Here is a 20,092-nt window from a genome sequence, read left to right on the forward strand (position 1 = left end):
GTGCAATAAACACTTTGTTAAAAAAAAAGTTTCAAAGCTTCTTTAAGAGTCCATTAAGGGAGTTCCCTGGTGGGTTAGCAGTTAGGGTTCTGGACTTTTCACTGTCATGGCCTGGGCTCAATTTCTGGTTAGGGAACTAAGAACTTACAAGGCATGCCTTGTGCCGCACCCCCCGCCCTCCCCCCAAAAAGATTCTATCAGAATAACAGTTGGGAGAGTTGTCTGAGTCAATCAGTTGGGAGAGTTGTCTGAGTCAACAGTGGGTAAGTCTGTGTAAAGCACACTTTTGTCCTTAGGGACATACAGGCATGCCAGTACACATTCATGCAAGAAGCTCATGGCATTCCTGATGAGGGATCAATGAAGCAACTCTTGACACCTTACTGACATGCATACAAAGGACATTCATAGGAAGCAAAGTGAAGAGAGGCCATGACCAAACATCCTATTAACCAGCAGGGCCTCACAGATGGCCTAGGGGAAAGCAGGCAAGAAACTGACTACAGAAAAGTAGGGATGCTTGGGGCTGGTGCACTGGGACGACCCAGAGGGATGGTATGGGGAGGGAGGAGGGAGGAGGGTTCGGGATGGGGAGGACGTGTATACCTGTGATGGATTCATTTTGATGTTTGGCAAAACTAATACAATTGTGTAAAGTTTAAAAATAAAATAAAATTAAAAATATATTAAAAAAAAAAAAAGAAAAGTAGGGAAGACAGGAAGCAGCAGGGAGAAGGACAAGTGTAGGCAGGTAAATTCAAGAGCATGGGATTCCAGAGTCAGTAAGAACAAAGAGGCACAAGACACTAATGCTGAGCAGCAGGCTGGCTGTTCACTGCATTGTTTCATAGCTTTGCTCTCTACTGGTTTGTGGGAAGCACTGAACCTACAGATACTGACCAACATAGTGAGACATATAGGTGAGAGAACCAGGGAAAACCTGATCTAGATGATGCGGTGGCAGGAGTACTAGGAGAGCACATAAATAACTTGCCCAAGTGGAAGAGTGAACAGACACACAAATGTCTGCCCACCAGAAGCAGAACAGTTCATGTCTCTGCTGAACCTACTTACCTCTGACTTGCTGTTCTAGACTAAGGATGACTGCCACGGCCTGATGAAGAATAAGGAGTTTTGTTTGGGGTTTTTCACTCTTTAAATGAAGCTGACACATTCGACCAAGCTCCTTGAATGCCTCATTAATATCTCGTACACGCAAGCGTTCTCTGGCATTGTTGGCCATCCGCCTTTCTTTCTCCCTTTCTATCTTCTGTTCTGGGTTCAAATCCTCATCTTCATTAGTACTGCTGGAAATGAAAGTAACAACAATGTCCATTAGGTTCCCTATAAAGTAAGATATGCTAATTGCACAAAATTATGAAGTATAAAAATTAAAATGACCTATACATTTTATCAAACGGTAACAGCTACACTTAAATAATGTGTATTAATTTTCAATCTTTCCTTGATGTAAATATATAGCTATATAGTTGAAATTATACCACACATACATTTAAATGCATTTCCACTGTACATTACTGCATAAAGACTTCAAACTAGTGAAACACTTCATAAATATAATTTGAATGACCACATATTATAGCACCCTGCTTTTCCGAATATGATTAGCAGCATCAGCATTATTGTTTAAAAACTTTACTTTTTACTTCACTGTAAAAACAGTGTTGCATTACTGTTAAAAATATAACATCTCAGGTTCTACTGAAAACCTACTGAATCAGAAGCTTCCTTTTAACAAGATTCATATTACATTAATGTCACTTAGAAACACTGTCCTATTATAGTAATGTGTTATAGTTTATGTTCTTATGTTTATGTTTATGTTCTTATGTTCTTCTCCCCAGTCCACTGAGGAGGAGGAAGAAAAGCTTAAGATACGGCATGAAAGAAGTATCTCAGAAAATTACTAATTTTGTTCCAGAAAAAAATATTACCATCAATGGTGATGATTTTAAAACATGGTTGAACTGGAACAACCATGGAAGGTTGTTTGCTTATTCCTTGAAAGGAAAGTTATGACCAACCTAGACAGCATATTAAAAAGCAGAGACATTACTTTGTCAACAAAGGTCTGTCTAGTCAAGGCTATGGTTTTTCCAGTAGTCATGTATGGATATGAGAGTTGGACTATAAAGAAAGCTGAGCGCCAAAGAATTGATGCTTTTGAACTGTGGTGTTGGAGAAGACTCTTGAGAGTCCGCTGGACTGCAAGGAGATTCAGCCAGTCCATCCTAAATGAGATCAGTCCTGGGTGTTCATTGGAAGGACTGATGTTGAAGCTGAAACTCCAGTATTTGGCCACCTGATGTGAAGAGCTGACTCATTTGAAAAGACCCTGATGCTGGGAAAGATTGAGGGCAGGAGGAGAAGGGGACGACAGAAGATGAGATGGTTGGATGGCATCACCGACTCAATGGACATGGGTCTGGGTAAACGCCAGGAGCTGGTGATGGACAGGGAGGCCTGGCGTGCAGGGTTCATGGGGTTGCAAAGAGTCAGACACGTCTGAGCGACTGAACTGAACTGAATTGATACAGCCTCTAAAAAGAAAGCTGAAGGTTCTGCAGCAAAAGACTATATGCACTGTATGATTCCATTTATAGGAGCTTCTAGAAAACACAAAACTAACGTAAGGGAAAGCAGATCAATGTCTGCCAGAGGATGACAGAAGATGACTGATTATAAATGGGTATGAGTATGGGTATGAGGAAACTTTCTATGCTGGTAGAAATATTCTACATTATTAATATCTATGTATATCTATGTATATATTAATATCTATGATTTCTATGTATATCACCATATACATTTGCCAAAGGACAAAAATTGTGCACTTAAAATTGATATATTTTACTATATTTTGAATTAAACCTCAATAAAGCTGCCTAAAAGCAAAAAAAACAAAAGAAAAAAAGATGTTGCAGAAAATACTCATGGATAGATGAAAAGGTTAAAAATACATTATTAAATTTAAAAAGCTGAAATTATAAAACTTATATCCAGTTTATTTCCAATTTAAACTGTATTTATGGAAAAAAGATATTCCTTGAAAAGTAAACAACAGTTAATTCAAGTGTTTTTTTGTGTTTTCTTGGTGTGCTTTTCTATAATTTTCAAATTTCTGTAATGAAAATGGACTAATTGGAAAAATAGCGAGAAAAATGCTTTGGAATAACTTCTAGAAAATTCTATTTATATTCAACATTTCAGTAAATTACTGGGTAGAGTCTCTTAGAATCTGGAAAATCTGTGCACAAAGAATCGATGTTCTACCTCTTCTCTAATACCTTGAGTACTTTAATGAAGAACAAGTAGACAACAGATTTTTACTCCTAATTGTCAAGAAATACGTAAAAGTATTCTTTTGATAATAGAGAATCACTAGCTCGTTGACTTCAAAGGAACCTTTCCAGATTATCTAGCCCAGAGGTTTCCAAATGTGGCCACTCATCAGCATCTTTAGGAGTTCTTCTAGTCTTCAAAGGCCCCATTGCTGGGGATGCTTGGGCAGTGAGCTTGGGTGAGAAATGCACCTGCATTTCTAAAATGTTTTACAGGTCTGCGGTGCAGGGTTGAGAACCACTACAACATCAGTGACCTCCCTAGGGTTACACTGCTAATTGGTTGTAGAGTGGAGAAAAGAACCCAGGTAGTGCTTCGTGGAAGAAAACCAAGAACACGTATATAAAATTATCATCACCGTAAATTATTGTAGTACCTTTACTGATATTTACAGCATGGGAGACAGTATGAAAAGAGCTTTATATGCATAATTTTCAGTTTATTCCCACAAGAATCCTAAATAGAAAATTTCCTTTAAGATGGAACCAAACCTCAGCAAATTTTACTAACCTGCCATGGTCATTTGACAAAATGTAGTGAAGCCATGATTCAAGTCCAGGTTAGCCTTATTTTGTCCAAAGCCATGTTTTAAATTTACTATTATTAACTATCAAGTATAGTTCTTGCTAACCCATTATACTGCATTCTCAGTTTCTGATGACCTATAACAGAGCTCAGCAAACTGGCCCGAGAGCCAGCTACCTGTTTTTGTAAATAAAATTTTATTGGAAGATCTGTTATGTATTTGGCTGCTTTCATGCAACAATGGCAATGTTCAATAGTTGCAACAGACCTGCATGACCCATAAAGACTAGAATATTTACTATCTGGCCCTTCACACAGGAAGTTTGCTGACCTGTATGATAAAAGGATGAATGATGAGGAGAGGTGTAAATTATTCTCCTAAAGTTCTGTTTGAATCATGAAGCTGAAAGAATTAAGATGCCTCAAAGGAGTGGCCTTGGGATTCCCTGAGCCAGTTTTGTCTTCTTCCTGCCCTTGCACAACTGAATACAATGCATATTAAAATGATAGAATTATTTTAAAAAATAGGTAGTATTAGGTTGTAAGATTTAATTTTCCCAAGAGAAATGTTAAAGTATTGAAAATAGTGAGACTATTAAATATAAAAAGACAACTTTTAAATATATGAATGACAGAAAGGACCATGCTGGTTTTTTGTTTTTATTTTTTAATTAATTAAAAAATTTCTTTTTGGCTGTGCTGGGTCTTTGTTGCTGAGCAGGCTTTTCTACAGCTGTGGGAAGCAAAGGCTACTCTAGTTGCAGTACACGGGCTTCTCATTGTAGTGGCTTTTCTTGGCACATGGGCTTAGTTGTTCCACAGCATGTGGGATCTTCCCAGATCAGGCATCGAACCCATGTTTCCGGCATTGACAGGTGGATTCTTTATGGCTAAGCCACTAGGGAAGCCCTACGCTGGTTCTTTTAGTTAACCTGGCATACTTATTGAAATTTCCTTTGTACCATACTTTCACACAAAGAACAATTAAAATTTTTTTTTATTTATTTGGCTGTGTTAGGCCTTAGTCGCACCATATGGGATCTTAGTTTCCCAACCAGAGATCAAACCCATATCCCCTGTACTGGAAGGCAGATTCTTAACCACTGAACCAAGAGGGAAGTCCCAAAGAACAATGTTTTAAATATAAATATATGTGGTATATACTTACTACTGATAAATAAATATATATCAAGAAACAGAATGTACCACGTGCATGAGTGCTCAGCTGTGTCCGATTCTTTTGTGACCCCATAGACTGTAGCCTATTAGGTTCTTCTGTCCATGGGATTTCCCAGGCAAGAATACTGGAGTGGGTAGCCATTTCCTCCTGCAGGGAATAGTCTCCTGCATTGGCAGGTGGATTCTCTACCACTGAGCCACCAGCAGAAAAAAAAAAAAAGGCCTAGGAGGAGGATTTATCACAAATAAATTCTCTCTTTTCATGTAGAACTAAAAGAAAAATCTGATGGAAGAATTTAGAAATCATTTGAAACTAATCTCATTATGTGTTCAATATCCATATTTCAAAGTAGTCAAGTCCAGTTTCTAGAACTCCTTGCCTAACAACAGTGCATGTGGAGTACTTCCTTTTCCATACTCTTTTCAAATTTTTGTTTAAAACATGAATTTACAAATTTCTTTTATAAAGAGCCAGGCAGTAAATATTTTCAACTTTGTGGGCCATCTCTCAGATCTACTCAAATCTGCCACTGCACTATAAGAACAGCCACAGACAATATGTAAATGAATGGTGCATGGTGGTGTTCCAATAAAACTTTATTTATAAAAAAGGCAATAAACTAGATTTGGCCCCTGGACTATAGTTTGCCAGTCCCAGGTTTAAATCATAGAAGAGGTCCTAACTTAAAATAATATACTTAATAATATATAATTTATTACATATTAATATATAATAATATACTTAAAATAATATATTCAAATAATTATTGACAGATTGCATCTACCTATACTTGTACAATTTAACTTGCTTTAGCTATTTTGTTCTCTAGCTGTCGTACAGACTATAAGCACTGAGGGGAGAAAAGTAATTCTTTTTTATATGCAGACCCTAAAATATTGTTGGAAACATGGAAAACAAACTTAGAATCAGCCTCATATGTCTCCTGTTTAGGGATGCTGTGAGGATTAAATGAGATGACAGACATAAAAGTCCCAACACAGTATCTACAACACAGCTGACACTTTTCACCCATGGCAAGTGAGTGAAATGTGACCTGGATGGTAACAAATACCTTGTTCTGCCTCTAGATGAAACTTTGATATCTTTTTGGGAGGATTCATCATCTGATTTCATGTCATCTGATGAAGGAGGTTCATGAAGGTTTTCATCTTTCTCTTTATTTTCAGTCTTGATTTCTGTTGGAACAACAGTTCCAGACTGACTTTGCAAGCCACCTAACAAAGAGGCAAAGAACAAAATAAACGTCCAGACTCATTTGTGAATTAGAATTAAGACAGCAAAAAACTTTCTTGATGGCAAACATCCTTAGTTGTTTTAGAGCTATGATGGAAATCTGAAGATGTAAAAGGGTAAGCTATTCAGACTTGCACAGAGCGTGTCCACAAACTTTAGAAAAAAATGCTTTCTAAAGCATCTGTATTAAAAAAACAAACAAACAAACAAGGTTGACCCCGATGGTGAGTCCAATGTTCACTTTCAGGTACCATTTAAAAGTTAAACAAGGTATGAGAAACATGATGCATTTTAGAAACCAACTTTTAAGATGCTGCCAAGGTAAAGGAAATAAGCTTTAACATTTTCCTGGACAAACACAATAAAACAGGTATCATGGTTAAATATAATTGGGAAAACTTTACTTTGATGGTCTTTTATTACCTATATATTTGTACTTATTTATAAGGTCTACTATAACATTGGCCACAGTTTGCTTTTTACAAGAATTATCTGTCTCTCCAATTAAATTATAATCTTCTAAACAACAGCTATTATCATTCAGAACTCTAAATATAGCCAGAAATATCTTTCTCACTGCCTCTAGGGACCATGAAGACTCATCCATGAGGGGAAGTGATTTAAAAAGAGACAGGACAGGGTCCTTCCTGGCGATGCAGAGGTTAAGACTCCGTGCCTCCACTGCAGGGGGTGTGGGTTCAATCCCAGGTTAGGGAACTAAGATCCTGCATGCCTTGCTGTGCGGCCAAAAAAGGGGGGGGAAAAAAAGAACAGAAGCTAAAAAGATGACCAGTAAACACTGAACAACAGTTTGTACAGGGTTCCATCCATCAATAAACATCTATAATTGGATCAGCTAAACCGATCAAAGTACTGAACCCTAAATGTCTACCCTGGACATTAATGCAGTAGTAACATTGTTTGGAATTCTAAGGTGACTTTTGATGAACAGATGTCAATTTGACTGTGAAAAAGGTGACAGAGCTCCAAATGATACCTCTGTCTGCACTACTGCTGAAAACCAACAATACAGTTACCTCTATAATTCTCCTGTGTTTTATGGTTCAAGTCTGTGCTTGAAGCAGTGACCGTACTAGACAGGACTGAATGATTGCCATTGAGACTGACAGAGTCTTCTCGATGAGTTCCAACCTAAAGTAAACAAACAAACAAAAATGTTCATGGGGCAGTAACTGTTCAAATTCTTTCACTGAGTTTAATAGAGAAAACAGTATCACTTATCTAAATTAGCAACTGTTTTTGGATGTCACTTTTCTGGGTTTTGAACTGTAAAAGACTTGATAGTAGTAGTACTGTTTCTGAGCAAAAATATTTTTTAAAAAATATTTAAAAAAATTTTAACTTTCAAAGTTTATATTCCACAGAGGGTTGCTGTGAGAAGCAAATGAGCTAACAGAGATAAAGCACTCTATATGCTATGTGCGGTGCTGTGCTTAGTCACTCAGTCATGCCCAACTCTTTGTGAGAGCACAGTATATTATAAGCTCTATTCTGTATCAGTCAATCTGAAAACCTATTCTACATACTACTGAAATATGTTCAAGTATCCATGAATTTGTATTTCTTCTTAAAAAAAAATTAAAAGAGCAGCAAAAGCAATACAAAATTAAAATAGCTTAGAAGTTCTACATTTCCAGGAACCAGAATTGCCATATATTTTTATTCTCAGTTTTAATCAGATTTAGACAAGTCGCAGTTAACTTAAACTGATAAGCTATGGCATGTAATTTTAGCTAATGCAATATTTTTAGAAAAACTGTTACAACTGAAGCTTTTTATTAGAACAATAGCAGACGAGTCAACTAGAAGATTAAGCTTTTGATTAAATAGATTTATTGCCTGGAGTTATACATGAGAACCACTGTTTTTCAACAAATCCTTCAATCCCAGTAAAACACCATGCTTTGAATCCCTCTTGAGTAATTAATATAGCTTTTCTCTTTCATGACTTTGTATGGATTTTACCCTAATATAAATACCCCTATGCAAGTTTATCCTTTGGTTTCCTGTGAGCCAAACAAAAGACACAAAAGTTTCAGGCAATGCAGGCTACTGGTACTGAATCTGATCAGAACAAACCAGGTCTTTCACCTTACTTTTGAAGAAATGTCTGTCCTCTGCCTTTATTCTTACCTTTAATGTGGTTAAACAACGAAACAACAACAAAAACCATTTAATGTATTCCACAGCTACTTTTAAAATTATTTGAAGATTAGGTGTGTCACTACTCCCCTGGATGATCAAGCATTGACTACATCCTTTTTCTAAACCACACAAATTCATCACTCATTAGAATCATAAAATCTTAAAGCTGGGAAGGGACCACAGAAATCAAAGTAGTCTTCTGCACCCTTACTGCTTAGGAAATCTTTCCTTATCCCTTAACCTTTACTTCTACACTGAACTTCAACACACCCCCAATAAAAACATCTTGAGAAAAACCTGAAGAACTAAACCTAATAACAAGTGAAGTAGACTGTGAAAATTACTTTCAAGAGAGGAAATCATTTTTAAAAGTTTATGATACCCTATCTCTAGGGAATCCTAGTCATGTTTATTCTTAACACATAGGTTGCTTTCAAGCTAGCTATAACTACTCATGATTTGAGGGGAAAGTTGGTTCAAAATTCCTTTTTATAAAAATAGACGATATAGATATAACACGTAGCTACAAATTCTTTGGGAACTTAGGAGCCTCAGCCTATTTTAAAGATAATGTATTTAAAGATAATGTAGAATAATGTATTCTAAAGATAGAATAATTTTTGACTGGCTGAGGAAGTCATTGCAGGATAAAGCAAAAGCTAAAAGATTCTATGTTTGTATTTACAATGTGGACTTAAAACTTCCTATGTTCTTTGGTAGTATGTGTTAATTTTGCTCTTCTATAGTATTTTGAGTTATCATACCAAGTATTTTTAAAAATAGGCTTTTAAAATTTAAACATAAGTATATTTACTATGTATTTTATCTGTGAAACCTATTTTAGAGCTTCAGAAGACAATACCATTGAACAAACTGAATTTCACTGAGTGGTAAGTGATGATATATCTGTGAAATTCTTATTTTTTTTTTACTTCATTAGTATAAATAATTCTTTGATTTTCTGAATCTCAACTAATAAAAATGTTCTATCACCTCCTTTCTGATGAAAGGATTGGCAGACAAAGGATCATTACCTAAACAATAAACCTTAGAGATTTTGCTTTTCCCTGAAGGAAAATCAGAAAGGTTACTCAATTTGTTTTGTGATATAAAATGCCGGTAAATATCTTTGTCTCTATGGAATACTACAAACTAAATATTCTCTCACACCAACCTTGAAAAAATTGAACCTTTAAAAAATGGTCTCAGACTAGCAAAAACTTTTAAGTCTGGAGTTTTTCATATTAATGAAGTTAGCAGGAACTTTTTGTTTGTAACTTGATTCTCCTTGCAAATGGGCCTCATATATTTTCTGGAGAATTTTACTTTCACAGTTCTTACAGTTTTCTTTAACCAATGCTCACCCTGGCTCCCATGTCCTCCCTTTAATCTGCAGCTACGCATTCAAATGGCTCTGTCCACACACGCAACAGGTGTATAAACAGTTCTTTGTCTGAGCTCAGAGTCTGTGGGGCCGGCCAGATAGGACCTTGTTTAATTGTTCATCTCGTTAGCATACAGCTGACAGGCTGCTTCTCTTGGGGGACTAGCAGGGGAAGGAAAACTTCTAGGCCTGCTATGCTCTAAATCTCGATTATTATGAAGAGCTCCACTTCAGAATAAAAGGCCCATTCCATTAAATGACGTCATCTTGCATTCTGAACCTTTACAATCTATGTATGGCCTTATTTTTGTGGGAGCATCCGACAAGGGACTTGTTTTCATTTAATTTGGCCAATGGCTTCAACACCCACAATGGAAAGATGTTAAATCTAATTAGTTGATGAATAAGAGGTCTTGTGAATTAAGGGACAGACTGAAAAATACTCAGCATGAACTCCTCTCTGATTCTGAATTCTATTCTAATAATTCGCTCACTTTGTACCATTCACTGAATACTAGTGATTTAACTATTTACTATTAATCTACAGACTGGTTAAAGGATCTTTATGTACTGTATGTATTTTGTTTTACCTGAAGAGGGTTTTATGCTAAAACTTGGAAGAATTCTATTTGTTATGGTTCCTTTTGAATAATATTTCCGTAAATACATAAGCTGTCTGATTTTCAAGCTTAAAAGTTGACATTTAAACAATTTTGAGTTTAAAAAAAATGGCATCAAAATGCTTTAAAAGCACTATAATGTGTTCTTAATGAAAATAAAAAAAATTAAGATGCCCATTTAGGAAAAAATTGGTTAGAAAAAGTAAAGTACAGTTAAAAACCAAACTGCTTTAGTTTAGCTGAAACCTACACACACAATTTCTACTGTATATAAATCTTTACTAATAAAATTAAATACTGTTCAAACATATGGCTAAAATGATTCCAAATTTACTCTGATATGTGACAAAAAGTGCTTAAAATCTTGAATAAAATATTACTCTATTTGTTAGTCTTTAATAACAATCTTAAATTTTTTAAAACTAGGAAAAATATAGTTTAATTGCTTTAGGATTTAGAAATCAGATATGATTTATATTTTAAAATCATTATGTAAGGTAGCTCTAAGTTCTACAACTGAACATTGTTTGCTTTCATACAAGACACACATTTCTAACTATAGCTTAAGCAACAAAAACTCAAGCAATACAAAAAAAAAGACATGCCAGAGTTAAATTTCCTTAGGACCTATAACAAAATCAAAAGATCTCATGGATGTAATTTCATCTGGTATCATAAATAAGGAACTTTTAAAGATTTGCATCAAGCTTCCATTAATATAAAGCTTTTAATCCAACTTAGTTTGAAGTTGAAATCATGGTCTGAACAATAACTGGGTACTTTGTGTTAAAGATAAAAGAGCTACAGAGCTATCTCATTGGGCCTTGGTATTTTAGATATTACAGCCATAAACAGATGTGATGTACGATAACTTTATATTGCTGAAATCTCTTTGCAATGCCTAAATGAAATCAATGAGTCTCATTCCTTTTCAGTTTTCCACTTATTAACTTTTTTCCAGTCAGCAGTTTATTCCAAGAGCTCATTCTTAGACTAAGTAAATGAGAGCAAAACTATAGTCTGTACAGTGCTCACATTTCAGTAGTTCTAAAAATCCTGATTTTGTGTTTTAAATGATACATCACATGCTAATAACAGTGTCTGATAAAGCCTTAATTTTATATTTGGATTAAGAGGATATGGAGAATCTGTCAAAAATACTGAAAGGGAATAAGAAATTGAGTAAATGAAAACGTTAACCCTATTCAAAAGTAAGAGGAAATGTTGAAACTAGGGCAGACAGGCTACACTAATTATATGAGAAGAAGTAGGAATTATCCAATTACTAGCTTTTTTTTCTGATATAATAATCTTCAGGATATTTAATTATTGTGTATATTGATACCTAAAATATGTTATTTCTGTGGTTGGAATCTCTTTTAATCCTAACCTTTTGTGCTAGTCAAGTTTGTTCAGTTAAAAGAAACAACAATCAGGGGGCTTCTCTGGTGGCTCAGTGGTAAAGAATCCGCCTGCCAATGCAGGACACAGGTTCAATTCCTGATCCAGGAAGGTCCCACATGCTGTGGAGCAACTAAGGCTGTGCACCACAAGTACTGTGCTTTGGAGCCTGAGAGCTGCAACTACTAAAGCCCACACACCCTAGAGCCCGTACTCCACAAGAGAAGACACACAGTGGGAAGCCCCCGCACTGCGAGTAGCCCCCACTTTCCGCAACTAATGAAAAAAGCCCGCATAGACTTGCTGCAACTAAAGAAAAAGCCCGCAGAGCAACGAAGACCCAGCACAGCCATAAATAAATAAACAACAAAGTTAGGTCTTCTGATATTGAGCCCTATTAATATTTTTGGCAGGTAGTAGTCTTATTATCTTTGTGTGAAATAAAAAAATAGTAATAAAAATAGTAATTATTTCATCTATGAAAGACAAATTTATCTACAAATCATTACTATAAGCTGCAGATGATCTTAGTGCTTTTCTTGTAACTGATAATGTCAGGAAAAGTTCTCAGGAACAAAGCTACTTCTGTGATCAAGGAGACTATTTGGTTAACCTGCCCATGTAGAATTCATATCACTAGTAATCTTGGAAGCACTTGGAAGGTTGAGAGCAGAACTTTCTGTATTACTTTTATCCTGCCATCAAGTCGTCGTCTTCTACTCTCAGTTAATTCTGGCTCACCTTAAATATTTCAACTACTTCACAAAACTCCCAAACTACTGATTGAAATGAAATATGAAAAGAGCGATAGGTGCCAAGAAAAAGAAAAATAAAAAAAAACCTTGCTAATTCTCACTTCCTACACTGGGAAGCTAATTTATGTTCTAAACTAGGGACTGGCAAAGTATGTCTGTGGTCCAAATCTGGTCCTGTTTTTTATTTTATTTTTTTAAGCTAATAAAGGAGGTCCTTTCTATAAATAAAGCTTTATCAAAGCACAGACACACCCATTTGTTTTTGTAACACCTATGGGTGCTTTCATGTTACTGAATCAGAGTTAAGTAATTGTGATACAGAGCATATACCCTGCAAAGCTGAAAATATTTACTATCTGACCTTTTACAGAAAAAGTTTCTGGCTCTTCTTGTCTATAACGCTAGGAGAGAAAGTAACATCATATTCAAAACCTGGAATTAAAATGGTGACCTCTAATAAATGCCCAGGAGAACAAAAATCCATTACATCAAAGATTTTATTTGCACGTTCTATGGAGTTCCTAGAAAGGTTTAGCAGACTAGTTCTACTCTCTACAGAAAAATAAATGGAATGATGAAAATTAAATATTGAGGGAAGTTGACTTTACAGATTCTAAATGGTGATACAGAATTGCTGATAAACTGCTATTTCTGTGGTTACTTTGTAACTGTGGCCATGTAAACCTCCATTTGTAGGGGTCTAAGAAATATTAACTTAGGTTAACACAGAGGAAAAGTATCTTTGCGACCCCATGGACTGTAGACCACCAGGCTCCTCTGTCCATGGAACTCTCCAGGCAAGACACTGCAGTGGGAAGCCATTCCCTTCTCCAGGGGATCTTCCTGACCCAGGGATCGAATCCAGGTCTCTTGCACTACAGGCAGATTCTTAATCGTCTGAGTCACCAGGGAAGCCCCCCAAATAACAATTTATGTTAATACAGAGGAAAAAAACATAAACTACCAGAAAGTTAAGCAAGACAAAAAAAGAAGTGTTTCCAGAATGTAAAATTGTGTCATTTCTTAGTCATTAACAGTTAGAATACATGAAGGTGAGACACATACAGGCAGGAGATTAACTCTTGGAGATGGCTGGCAATAGTTACAACAATATGTTCTCCAAATTACACACTCTCTCAGAACATGAAAAAAGCTGTCAGGCATGTAAGCAAGGCTCCTGGTAGTACTGATGGAAGCCGTCAGACATGAATAACAGCCACCAGGATAAATTTTCCTCAACAATATGCCTAACACTTAGCTGGGACAGTCAATGGCTGACTGTGATTTTAATTTCATTCCATCCTTTGGTCTTTTGCTGAAACTGAGAAATGAGTATTCACAGCTAAAAAGTTCATTTCAGAAGGATGGGAATTTAATACTGACTCACTTGACACTGTCAGATCTTGTCAGTTAATAATATTTGAGGGTAAGCCTGGCAGAAACATCTGCATCTCCATCTCATTAGTGATTACATCTGGATGGGTTGGATATAGCAGATCCTGGCAGATTTTCCCCAGCTCTGTGTTCTCTAAGAAGGTTCTAAAAACTGAAAGAAGACCTTGATAGATAAAATAAGCAACTAAGTTGCTGCAGCACTGGTGCTGCTTCTCAGACTATGTCAGATTCACCTCATGTTTCAGAACTCTATTTTTTCTATATTACCTTCAGTTTTTTTCCTTTTTAAAGAATATCTCTGGCAACTCTGAAACAAGCAGCATATTCCTAGTGGATATAATGGAAGCTACTTTCTTAATTACAAGTTTCAGGGCAATATCTAATGAAACAAATTTCCCCTCTACAAGTCCTTTTAAATACTAGGTTTTTATATGGCTTTGGAAGAATGGATTTTGAAAAATTTCTTTTCCAACTTGTATCCAAAGTTGATAAAAACAACCTCCCAAAGACAGAAGTTCCATTTCATACAAACTCTACATTTATTTAAGAGGATCCAGAGATATAGCTGGTAGGCTGCAGTCCATGGTGTCGCTAAGAGAGGGAGACGACTGAGCGACTTCACTTTCACTTTTCACTTTCATGCGCTGGAGAAGGAAATGGCAACCCACTCCAGTGTTCTTGCCTGGAGAATCCCAGGGACGGGGGAGCCTGGTGGGCTGCCGTCTATGGGGTCGCACAGAGTCGGACACGACTGAAGCGACTTAGCAGCAGCAGCAGAGATATATCAAATGTTGTAGCAGATAAAGTGAAGTAGGAGCAGTGAGCTATTAACAATGAAGAATTAAAAATGATTAAGAGGTGAGGATTTACAAGTCCTTCTTCTGAATAAGGATAGATGGTATTTCAGCAAAGTAATAATTTATATTTGCAACAAATGCTATCTTATTATAATATTAAAATTATTTTGCTACTATCACTAGTAGTGATAAAAATACTGCCTTAAATTTATATGAATTCAGTAATTTATAAATGTTTTTGCATTTATTAGTTTATCAACAGCAACAAAAGTTAATTTTAAAAAAGCCTGAGAGTCCCTTGGACTGCAAGGAGATCCAACTAGTCCATTCTGAAGGAGATCAGCCCTGGGATTTCTTTGGAAGGAATGATGCTAAAGCTGAAACTCCAGTACTTTGGCCACCTCATGCTAAGAGTTGACTCATTGGAAAAGACTCTGATGATGGGAGGGATTAGGGGCAGGAGGAGAAGGGGATGACAGAGCATGAGATGACTGGATGGCATCACTGACTCGATGGACGTGAGTCTGAGTGAACTCCAGGAGTTGGTGATGGACAGGGAGGCCTGGCGTGCTGCGATTCATGGGGTTGCAAAGAGTCAGACACAACTGAGCGACTGAACTGAACTGAAATTTTAAGATCTTCTGATATTAAAAAACAAAAACACAGTTGTTAAGATATGCAGGCATCTACAGTTGTTAAGATATGCAGGCATCTAACGTCACCCATGTCGCTGAAAACATTGTTCTTAGGAAACCAGGCAGCCTTGTTTGATGTTTACTTCAGCAGCTCCAAAATGAATATAAATGGCTCCCTGACATGTGAATGTAAAAATCTGGAACCAATCCTATTTTACAGAACACAAGACTTCAGCATTTGGGGCGCCTAATTATTTCGATGATAGCTGAGTGTTAGCCTTGATCACATGGTTTACAGTCAGAAATCTGTTTCACAGGAGAATATTTCACAGCATGCAATGAATCTTAAGAACCATGATATAAACATGCAAACACATGGTTTCAATTAAATAGCAGGTTCAAAAAAAGCTTCATTACTTTAAAACATAATTTATATAAAAAATAAGACATTCAACACAGAATTTTCGATTTGCACGGCTGCAGAATGCTACTTTTCCCTACTTTAAAGAATTACTATGCTTTTAAAAAGATGGATTGAATGATTTTATTCTCTTCAGGCGTTAATCTAAAATCGTTTCCTTTCATTGTCACTTAAATTACAGCCATTCTCAAAACTACCTCACATTTTTTTCTTTGGGAAAAAAACTTAAATTTGGACTTGTACAAATACTATTGTGTTCCATTCTATTGAAGGCTGGTTCCAAATTTCTTAAACAGTTTTTCAATACCAGAACCTGTGAAAATCAGTCTTGCTTTCTTGCTTTTGCTATGAAGACTTTCTACACATTGTTTCAATGTTCCATCAATTTATTATACATCCGAAAAAAAAAAATTCAAGTTTAAGCTAATATGATCTCTGTATAAAGTTTCTGTTTTTTGCACATGATCATAGCAGGATTTTAAGGTCAAATATGCTCAGCCAATGACCCTGTCCAAAACAGTAAAGAAATTCTTAAAAACCAATCTACCTTGTTTATAAAAAGAAGGACCCTCTCCCTAAAAGATTTCACAAAAGACATTTAGGAAAACATGCTTCACGGGTTATTTCAAAAAGCATGAGCACTATTTTACCATTGAAGCAGATCGACTGCTTGTAACAAGGCTTGATCCACCGTAGTTTGAATTGAGGCTTCCGATTGGTGCATTATGCGATGGTCCCAATAAACTGTGTATATCACTGTGACCAGCAGGCAAACTGGTAGAAGGTCCCACGGCATGGTTCCTCAGCACATGGATAGCATCATCCAGTCTGTCCAAACGATCCTCCATCCGAGATTGCTGTAGGGATTGAAAGAAGACATGGAGGTTACTGCTTTTATCTGTTGCATGCATTAAATTGCTATGATTTCTACTTTGGGATATACAGAAGACAGCAAGTGAATATGCAACATCAAGTAGCTTCAAAAGAAACTACCTGTATTATAAATAAACAATCAAAGAAAGGATATTTGTAAACTATGCTAAATTACCAAAGCTTCAGAAGCAAATCACTGCTTCTTAAAATCTATTTATCAGTCTAGCATGAGGTTATTTCTTTTAGCATCTACAAAAGCTGAAGGCTACTCTACAGTATCTGGCATTCAATTATCATTGATAAAAAAGATAACCTGTATTTTAACATCAAAACGAGGGCAACTTGGGGAAGGGTCCTCAAATCCATCAGATTTAAGTTGTAATTTTGTTTTAAGTGAATATTTAATACCTATCTGAAATGGTGACCATATCCAAATGTGCTCTTTTCCCAAAACTGATGAAATGATATCTGTCTGTGGATATATACATGCCCCATACACAAACATATTAGAATTTAAAAAACCAAAAGCACATGCCAGTAGAGCTCTTTTAAAAAGAATCATACTCAACAATATATGAGAACAAAGGCCTATTCTTACATATTGTTACAAAAACGAAAATAGTCATTGTTTGATTTTAAAAGACTCTGGAGTCTGCACAGGCTTGAAGATTTTAAATGGATAATAGGAAGTATAATTAACTGAAACACAAAAAAGGCACCATCTAAAAGAAATAGTACCTCACAGACATCCTTTAAGAAGGACATTGCATCTTGCAAATGCTCGTGAAGTTGCTGCTCAACTCGATTTTTCTGGCAAAGTCAAGACAGAACAGGAGGCAAAGCACAGGTTAAGATTAACTCCAAAAGAGATGAGGAAATAGCTGATGTGCATGTCAGCATAACATGTTAGTAAAGTTAACGCGGAGACCTGCAAGATCTACTTTGTATTAAGGTATGAGAAGGCTGGGATTTAACAGCAAAGTTATAAGGTTAGCATCTAAATAGCACACATTGCTTATATTTGCTTAAATGTGAGAAGAAAACTTTCCTTTAATTTAAAATGTTCTGTTAGTCACAGAAAAAGAACTTTTCTATTTGCAACCTGGAATTACTGAATAGCATGACTTAGCATTCCATCAAGTCATCCTTAGTTTGTTTTTATAATGCTTCGTAATTCTGTGGTAAGCATAGAAAGGCAACAGTAGTTAACATCCTACCACAAATTCTTCATGCTCAATACCTAGACAGGCTCCTTTATTCTACTGCCTTGTTTGTCTATGGTTCTATCAATACAATTTACACATTTTTTAATAAAAAGAGAATGTGGAAAACAATACTCTTCATGACAAAAGTAACTGATGTTGCATTTAAAACTTTTAATAGAAATGTAATCAACTATATGCAGTATCATATGAGAAAGAGTAAAATACAATCATTTTGCATTGCTCAACTAATTTTCTCTTACTTGGTCTCTGGGTTTTTTTCCCTTTAAACTTCCTTTACATATAAACATAAAATTACAGTAAAATTAAACCCTAGATCTGTCAAAGAAGCAAGAATCCTATAACACTATTTTAAAACCAGCTGTCCTAAAACCAATGTCCCAAAGAACAGATGGCAAAAGGCACACCCGATGTGTCTCATATTGTTCAGCTAAATCAGGCCATTTGTTAGCAAAGAATTCATGTGTAATGCTATCCTACTGTTTTTTCATTGTTACTCAAGATTTTCTGGGGAAAAAAAACAAAAAACAAAAAACAACTCCATACTATTAGACGAAATAGATCTTGTATGTTTCTCAGAGGCTCTTACCAGGGAGTGGAGTGAGTTTTCATAGCTTGGGGATGAAGGAGCTTGACCTCCAGGTCTGGGCCACTGACTGGTACCTGTTGAAACAAAACCCCAAAGCACCCACACACCTTGGTTAACTCAGTGATCTTGATAATGTTCTGAAGGAAAGGGCAAAGATATACTATTGCTAAGTGTGTACAAATTTATGTGAAAATTTTTGTTCAGTCTTCAGCATGGTATTGGCTACTGATAAGCCCAACGCATTAAAATTTTTTTCATTATTAAAATAATGGAGAGAGTTGAGGGAATAAACTATACTTTAACATGTAACTACTTTTATGTTTACATGTTCTTCACACTTTGTCCACATGCACGTGAATCTTGAGAAAATGTACTTAAAATATACATAATTTAAATTCTGCCCTTCTATCATATTTTACAGTCTTTATGATAATGCTATTAATGATTTACATTAATATTCACCTGATTCTCTACATCATAATTTGCTTAACCACCATTACCTCACTGCTGGACACTTTGGTTGCTTTCATTTGGCTATTATGAATAGTAATTGAGTATCACTATATTATGAATGATAAAAAATGCTGTGTTTTCCTTTTGGGGAACATGTCTAAGGATAAATAGCATTTCTAAGTTAAAAGGTACGAACATATTTATGATCCTTAATTCATTAAGGCCAAAATTACTTTCTAAAGGGTTATACTGATTTATGCCTCTAGTAACACACAAATGCACCAATTTCAAAAGACCGAAAATACATTTAGGTTTTTTTGCTAAAAATTTTCCCAACATAATTTATATAAAAACATATTTAGGTTGGAAAATATTATCATGAAAATTTTATTAAACGTTTACTCTTCAACTTTAGAAAAGCAGCAATATTATTAAAAAAGGATACAAAAAGAAAGGATACAAGTTCAGAACAGAAAGAATAAAAAGAAAAAAACACAAGAAAAAAAAAAGACTAATTTATGTACTGGGGAGAATGCAGTGTCTTAAAATAGCTTTAAAAAGAAAAAGACAAAACAACTGATCAAAAATCTTTACTATTTCATAACTGCATTTGAAAATAAATTATTTATATAAAATAATGAAGACCATTCAATTAAATACATAGTATTGTTCTTAACCAAAGCTTCAGTAACAAACTGAATTATATTAGAAATCTAAAGTTAGAAAAGTTGAATGTTTACTTAATTTGTCTCAGTTCAGTTCTGCTCAGTCCTGTCCAACTCTTTGCGACCCCACGAATCGCAGCAACTATGTTCCACCACAGCTTGTTGTTTTAGGTTAATTTGCCACATTTAGGAAACTAAAAACTTAAGGTAAATCAGAACTATTATAGTTCACTTTAGCTGAACAATCTAGTATTTGTATTCCTATTAATCATTTATATTTTGTTAAGTTGAAAAGTTGGATACATAAGATTCCTAATAACTTGATTATATTTTCTAATCATATGGATATTACTAAATATGATTTACATATTTAGTAAATATGTAAATTATAAA

At 35.5% G+C, this 20,092-nt stretch overlaps 1 protein-coding gene across 9 annotated transcripts in view; it reads right to left on the reverse strand.

Moving 5' to 3' along the window:
* TCF12 (transcription factor 12) overlaps positions 1–20,092 on the reverse strand; it is a 393,213-nt gene that overhangs the window by 11,692 nt on the left and 361,429 nt on the right. For 6 of the 9 annotated variants that reach the window (XM_027553905.1, XM_027553909.1, XM_027553907.1 and 3 more), the window contains 6 exons: positions 18,582–18,655; positions 17,508–17,579; positions 16,547–16,753; positions 7,360–7,474; positions 6,141–6,303; positions 1,075–1,307 (listed from right to left, as the gene is read on the reverse strand). In XM_027553905.1, the coding sequence (XP_027409706.1) occupies positions 1,075–1,307; positions 6,141–6,303; positions 7,360–7,474; positions 16,547–16,753; positions 17,508–17,579; positions 18,582–18,655 (864 nt within the window). The remainder of the gene's footprint in view (positions 1–1,074; positions 1,308–6,140; positions 6,304–7,359; positions 7,475–16,546; positions 16,754–17,507; positions 17,580–18,581; positions 18,656–20,092) is intronic. The other 3 variants (XM_027553908.1, XM_027553913.1, XM_027553912.1) reach the window with 1 other exon arrangement.

The sequence above is a fragment of the Bos indicus x Bos taurus genome, chromosome 10, assembly GCF_003369695.1.
Source record: "Bos indicus x Bos taurus breed Angus x Brahman F1 hybrid chromosome 10, Bos_hybrid_MaternalHap_v2.0, whole genome shotgun sequence".
NCBI classification, from domain to species: Eukaryota; Metazoa; Chordata; class Mammalia; order Artiodactyla; family Bovidae; genus Bos; species Bos indicus x Bos taurus.